Below are 7,163 nucleotides of genomic sequence, written 5' to 3' on the forward strand. Positions count from 1 at the left end.
CCATCCAGCCAGCCAGCCAGCCAGCCAGCCATCCATCCATCCATCCAGCCATCCATCCATCCATCCAGCCAGCCAGCCAGCCAGCCAGCCAGCCAGCCAGCCATCCATCCAGCCAGCCAGCCAGCCATCCATCCATCCATCCATCCAGCCATCCAGCCAGCCAGCCAGCCAGCCAGCCATCCATCCATCCATCCAGCCAGCCAGCCATCCATCCATCCATCCAGCCAGCCAGCCAGCCAGCCAGCCAGCCATCATCTTTACCTGCTTCTTCTTTTTCGGATTGCAGGGGTCACTGGTTCCCATGTCCAGCAGTCACTGTGTGAGAGGCAGAGGACACCCTGGACAGGTCTCCAGTCCAACACAGGGACACCCTGGACAGGTCTCCAGTCCAACACAGGGACACCTTGGACAGGTCTCTAGTCCAACACAGGGACACCCTGGACAGGTCTCCAGTCCATCACAGGGACACATAGAGACAAACAAGACAAACAACCATTCACTCTCTCTCTCTCACCTAGGGACAATTTCAGCTCTAGCAACTGCGCCACCGTGCCACCAGTCAGATAATAGCACTGGAAATATCTGATCTGTTATCAGGTCCTGTGAGCACGAACAGTAAAATATGTATGAATTTGGCAAAATAATGAAATTTTTAAGAGAAGATTTCTCAATTCAAATGTACAAGAAGCCAGCTAAGACTTGAAAGAAAAGTTTTTATCATAACATTTAATAAAACGGTTCTGTGGTAAGACTGCACAGACAAGCCCGTCTCAAGCTGTCTTTGGTCGTTCATCAATCACCAATAGAGCCGTGTGCTGACATGATCTGTCATAAATGAAGCTGACAGGATGGAGCGAGGAGATGTGTAAATAAGTGGAGCTGATGAGGAGCCCGACACGTAAACCGTGTGCCACACATCTCCCATTATAAAACCTATGGTTGGCTGGTCTTATCAACTGGTTCAGTGCTGGCATTACCTGACTGGATGGCTCAGAGGCACAACAGCAGCAATCCTTTCAGAAATCGCACCATCTCAGGTTCTGTTTGAAGTGGAAGAGTCTGTGATCAAACTGTTGTGATTTTGACATGTAACGTGTTAAACCATGTGGTTGTTGTTGTTGTTGTTGTTGTTTGTCAGCTGTTAAGAAGAGCTGTGTGTGATTGTTTGGTTCTTTATAAACCTGTTCCAGACAAATGCTCCTCGTTCCTCTGTTCAACATCATGATTCAAAAAACACTCTGCTGTTGCTGCTTGTTTTGAGCGTCTGACAAGAAAATGTTTTTAATTGAAAGGTGTTGGGTCTTAATCAGGATCCCTGCGTCCCACCTCACAAGAGAATGGACTACATGCTCCCCCCTGTCATGGACTGCTGCTCGTAGACCTGTTTGTTAATGGCTGCTTTACCTGGACCTCCTCAGACGTGTTGAAGCTGTTTCTGGTTAGTTTCCTGTAAAGTACCCGACTTGTTACTCACTTTCAACGGACTTGAATCAACCCGTTTATCTTAAACGTTACTGACCTGTTTAACTGTGGACGATGGTCCCCGCTTGTTCCTTGTGGACTGTTGCGACCCTGTATATTGTGGTTGTGTTTCCAACGTGTCTGTTTCAGACTTGTGTGTCCGACCTGTTGACACATTCTGGACCCGTTGACCCAGAACCCGTCCCTGAGCTTCCTCTGGTCGCAGACCTTTTACTCAACATTTATTCATCTCTCTTCGTTTTTAATAATCGTGAGTTGAATATGAAATGTTTCAATCTTCAGTTGGTTTTAAATGAGGAGGACTTTGTGTTTTATTGTGCATGAGCATCCAGAACCGTGTGACCCGTTCTTGGTGGACTGCAGTCTTTCTGACCTTCATGGAACCGTCTGTGTTTGGAAATTCTGTTTCTGTTTGTGACACATTGGACCTGAGGCTCTGACCAAAGCTGAGCCGACGGACGACTGCTGGCCACACGGGCGTCACATCGTCTTGACTCCCCCCCAACAGAAACACGTCCAAAACAAAAGTGTCTTCTGGCGTTTTGTTCTGTCGAAATAATGTTTGTTTCTAAAAACTCTTGTTTTCCTTAAAAAGCTGTTGACGTTCACAACTAGAACCAAGTCAAAGGGAAATCATTTAAAAAGCATCTTGTTTGTTGCTGGGACAGTCCAACAAAACATCATCATCATCATCATCTAGTGGCAGCGGTGGCTCAGTGGATGGAGCAGTCGTCCTCCAGTGGAAGGGTTGGGGGCTCGATTCCACCAGTCACATATTGAAGTGTCCCTGAGCAAGACACTGAACCCTCATGGTCTCTGATGTGTGTCCATCAGTGTCTGAATGTGATGAAGCTTGGATTAGTCTTTGTAGAGATCTAGTATAGAGCTGTATGCACTTGAAAGAAGAGGAATGAAAGTCAGTCGTAGTAAGACAGAGTCCATGTGTGAATGAGAGGGAGGAGGTGGAACAGTGAGGCTACAAGGAGCAGAGGTCACAAAGGTGCAGGACTTCAAGGACTTGGGGTCCACTGTCCAGGAACATGGGGAGTGTGGTGAAGAGGAGAAGAAGAGAGTCCAGGCAGGATGGAGTGATGGAGAAAAGGTTCAGGAGTGATTTGTGACAAAAGGGTGTCAGCAAAGGTCAAAGGAAAAGTTTACAAGACAGTGGTGAGACCAGCTATGTTGTATGGTCTGGAGACAGAGACATGGACAAAAAGACAGGAGACAGAACTGGAAGTGTCAGAAATGAAGATGTTGAGGTTCTCCTTAGGAGAGACAAGGATGGAGAAGATCAGGAATGAGATCATCAGAGGTACAGCCCAGGTTGAACAACTGGGAGATAAAGTTAGAGAGGACACACTGAGATGGTTTGGACATGTCCAGAGGAGGGACAGTGGTTTGGACATGTCCAGAGGAGGGATGGTGGTTTGGACATGTCCAGAGGAGGGACAGTGGTGTGGACATGTCCAGAGGAGGGACAGTGGTTTGGACATGTCCAGAGGAGGGACAGTGAGTATATTGGTAGAAGGATGTTAGAAATGCAGCTGCCAGGAAAAAGACACAGAGGAGACATATGATGCAGTTAGAGAGGACATGGAGGTAGTTGGAGTGAGGACAGAGGACACAGAGGACAGAGTGAGACGGAGGAGGATGACTCACTGTGGAGACGCTGAAGAGGGAAAAGCCGAAAGAAGAAGAAGAAGAAGAAGACTTGATGCATCAAACCAGAGTTGTTTATGATCTTGTGCAGGATTGAAATTAGAAGATTTTATGAAAAACTTCAAGACTGCACTCATGGAGAACACAAAGTGAGTCTTATTAATTATTAATTAATTAATTAATTAATTAATTAAATTGAGAAACTTTTTTTAAATCTGGAGCAGACAACTAGCCATCTTTAAGTGTTAATATTGTTTTTATTCGGGTCTTAAGGAGCGCAACTGTCTGTGCGCGCTCCCGCTACTGTCTGTGCGCGCTCCCGCAGCGGCTGATCTCTTCTTGGCAGACCAACATTTTATGGCAGGACACCTGCTGAACTTAAATGTCCGGAATATCCCTTTAAAGTCTCTTCTGGAAGTCGTGGGTTCCGGCAGACAGCCTGCGGACCGAACCGCACAGAACCGGGTTATTGTTAAAGTCTGGGGTCCACACTGGGGGACGACACCCCCGCTGCTCCCAGACCCACCGGGTCAGAACCATCAGACCGGATCAGGGTCAGCTTGAGTCTCAGTGGAAGTGGCACCGCGCGCGCGCGCCTCGGGCGCAGCTGTTTCTGTTTGGACCGGTCTCCGGAACCACCAGCTGAGCTGCAGACCCCCTCCTTCCTCTCCATCACGTCCAGACCGAACTGGACTCTGCAGGAGACCCGTCACGGCGGCACCGTCATGGTTCTGGCTCTGATCTTTGCGGTTCCTCTGCTGCTCCAAACTTCCAGAACCTCCGCGCATTACGAGATGGTGGGAACCTGCCGGATGGTCTGTGACCCGTACAGCACCACGGAGGTTCTGCGGGACCCGAGCGCGGGTCCGTCAACCACCATACAGGACTCTAAAGCTGAACCGGGTCGGCCGGGGAAACCAGGACCAAGAGGTCCACCGGGGGAACGAGGACCTCCCGGTCCGAGAGGACCACCAGGAGACTCTGGAAGAACTGGGGAGGTTCTGGTGCCAGGAGAGCTGAGCCCTGTCGGACCGGGACACATCGCCTTCTATGTGGGTCTGAAGAACCCCCACGAGGGCTACGAGGTGGTCCGCTTTGATGACGTAGTCACGAACCTGGGGAGCGACTATGACGCAACCACCGGGAAGTTCACCTGCCAGGTGTCCGGGGTCTACTTCTTCACCTACAGGGTTCTGATGAGGGGCGGGGACGGAACCAGCATGTGGGCCGACCTGTGCAAGAACGGACAGGTACCGAACCTCTGGGTCCAAACACAAAGTTCGGTCCTTTCACCGAACTGGGCTTGGTTTGACTCAGGCTCAATTAATCCTTCGGCAGGTTAGACACTTACTAATAGTTTTAAATGTACAGATTTAGACCAAACTGTGAAGAATTTGATTATTGTTTTATTTAAAAACATAAAATAATGATGAGAAGTGTCTGCTGGTTCTGAAAACAAAATCTTAATGGACCTGAGGAGACCAGTTGCGTTACTGACCTCGCAGCTCAGGTCTAGTCTTCAGATGTGTAGCTGCTCATGCCATATGCTGTAATGCACCCCCATACCATCAGAGAGGTAGTTTTTTTGGACTTGGAGCTGACAACAGCCTGGATGGTCCCTCTGCTCTTTAGTGTGGAGGACGTGGTTTCCAAACAGAACTTCAGATTTAGACCCGTCTGACCTCAGATCAGTTCTGGACTTCACCTCAGAAACGAGCTCTGGTCCAGAGGAGACAGCAGAGGTTCTGGATGGTGTCCACATACGGCTTCTTCTCTGTCTGATAGAGCTTTAAGCAGGATCTGTGGATGAACTGCAGACAATGATCTGTGGAAGAGTTCCTGAGCCCAGAACAGAACCAGACCTGGTTTTAATGCAGGGGCCCCTGAGGGCCCCGAAGATCACCACCATCCAATACTGACGTTCAGCCTCGTCCTTTGAGCTCAGAGGTTCCTACAGATTCTTCTAATCTGTGGATGAGATTATAAACTGGAGACGAGGTCTTTCAGACGCTTTATTCTGAAACTGTTCCACTAACAGCAGCTTTATCCACCAGGTGCAGAGGTGGAGCCGGGGGGTGGCCAATGGTGGCCTTGCCCACCATAAATTAATCTTTGACCACCCAAATCATTTGAGGAAACTAAACTTTGAAGCAATATAAAAACTAGGATTTATCACAGAAAGATCAATCATGTCATGTGGACAGTTTCTTTTTTAGAAGAAACGTTTCGTCTGTCATCAGGAAGACTTCATCAGTCCGAGGCCACCCAGGTCTGTCTTACATCTAGCACCTTACTGACGGGCTTCAAACCCGCCTGCTGTGGAAGTCCCAGAAATGAGTCTAAAACAATCGATCACCAACATCACATGTTTTAGGCAAGATGGCCGACTTCTTACACCTGCACCACGAGCTCCTTCCTGACGTTTCAGAACCTCTCTGCACCAACAGAGTCCGTTCAGACGATGCCCTGAACTCTGCCTGGTTCCTCCGCAGGTCCGAGCCAGCTCCATCGCTCAGGACGCCGACCAGAACTACGACACGGCCAGCAACAGCGCCGTCCTGCACCTGGACTCTGGGGATGAGATTTACGTGAAGCTGGACGGAGGGAAAGCGCACGGAGGGAACAACAACAAGTACAGCACGTTCTCGGGGTTTCTGCTGTACCCCGACTAACACGGAACACGGGTCTGGACCGGTCCGGTTCACTGCAAAGGTTCCTTCCTGCTGACGGACTCTCCACACCAGTTTCTTTCTTGTTTCCTGTGTGGTCACTGTAATCCAACGGGATGGTTTGTCTCAGGTTTATTCTGATATCGTTCTGGTTCCGGTCCAGTTTGATGTCCTCTCTGACCCCCACAGTCAAAGTTTGACACTTTACACCACGACTTCTCTTCCAGTACCACCTGTTATTTATTATTGTGTGTTTTAATACACCGGTCCAGATGTCGAACCGTAGGTTCTGAGGTTCTACAGGTTCTGAATCCCTGTCAGAACCGCCCAGTACTGGACTGGTTAGTTGTTCAAAACGTTTGGAATTCTGACGACCTGTGACCCGAGTCTCTCTGATTGTTTGCATATTAATATGACCAATAAATCAATTAAACAAATAAATGAAGTTATTTCACTGTTTTTATCAGTTTATGTAGGGGTGCACACGGGGAGTGGTGGTGCAGAGGTTAGAGGAGATCGGAAGGTCGCTGGTTCGACTCCCAGTGCTGACAACATCAGAATGCGGGTGGTAAAGGTGAAGCACAAACACCTGCCTCCACCCTCATCTGCCCCACTGTGGGCCCTTGAGCAAGGCCCGTAATCCCCTTAACCCCCACCATCTGCTCCCCCGGGCGCCCTAGATGGCAGCTGGAGACATGTCCAGGGTGTCCCTCATGTCTCACGCAGAGACTGCTAGAGACAGACGGCAGCTCCCCGTGTCCTGGAAAAGAGAAGGCGTGTTAAAATAAAAAGGACAGATGGACGGACCGCACTGTGGGTCGTAAAAGACTCGGAGGGAGATCATGAGATGACCTCAAAGCATGTTAGGCGTAATGCTCAGCTACTACCACACCAAATCATTTCTGTCACGTGTTCTGTTAAAAGGGATAATCTGGTGATTTTTAAAGTGATGCTTCAATACTTTTCACTTTCATCAGTCACAGAGCTTGGAGGAAAGAGCAATGGGCTTCCTCCAGGCTAGGCTAACAGCTAGGCTAACAGCCAGGCTAACAGCCAGGCTAACAGCCAGGCTAACAGCTAGGCTAACAGCAAGGCTAACAGCTAGGCTAACAGCAAAGCTAACAGCTAGGCTAACAGCTAGGCTAACAGCAAGGCTAACAGCAAGGCTAACAGCTAGGCTAACAGCCAGGCTAACAGCTAGGCTAACAGCCAGGCTAACAGCTAGGCTAACAGCTAGGCTAACAGCTAGGCTAGCTGAGGCTCGTTCATTTTAAGGCTTATAATCAATCAACCTTTATTTCTACAGGTAAATCCCATTGAGCCTCGAGGATTCATTTACAAGAGAGACCTGAT

The 7,163-nt window shown here is 49.1% G+C and overlaps 1 protein-coding gene across 1 annotated transcript; it reads left to right on the top strand.

The window, feature by feature from the left end:
• Nucleotides 1-3,866: 3,866 nt before the first annotated feature.
• Nucleotides 3,867-5,813, top strand: LOC119419453 (complement C1q-like protein 2). The gene is made up of 2 exons (XM_037686759.1): nucleotides 3,867-4,391; nucleotides 5,634-5,813. Exons 1-2 carry the CDS (start codon nucleotides 3,867-3,869, stop codon nucleotides 5,811-5,813), a joined length of 705 nt encoding a protein of 234 aa, XP_037542687.1.
• The last annotated feature ends 1,350 nt before the right edge of the window (nucleotides 5,814-7,163 follow it).

This window comes from Nematolebias whitei, chromosome 13 (genome assembly GCF_014905685.2).
Source record: "Nematolebias whitei isolate Nwh7 chromosome 13, NemWhi1, whole genome shotgun sequence".
Taxonomy (NCBI): domain Eukaryota; kingdom Metazoa; phylum Chordata; class Actinopteri; order Cyprinodontiformes; family Rivulidae; genus Nematolebias; species Nematolebias whitei.

Coding starts and splice junctions, on each gene's coding strand:
- LOC119419453 (XM_037686759.1), top strand. CDS start 3,867: ATGGTTCTGGCTCTGATCTTTGCGGTTCCTCTGCTGCTCCAAACTTCC. Junction 4,392..5,633: donor ACCTGTGCAAGAACGGACAG/GTACCGAACCTC, acceptor GTTCCTCCGCAG/GTCCGAGCCAGCTCCATCGC.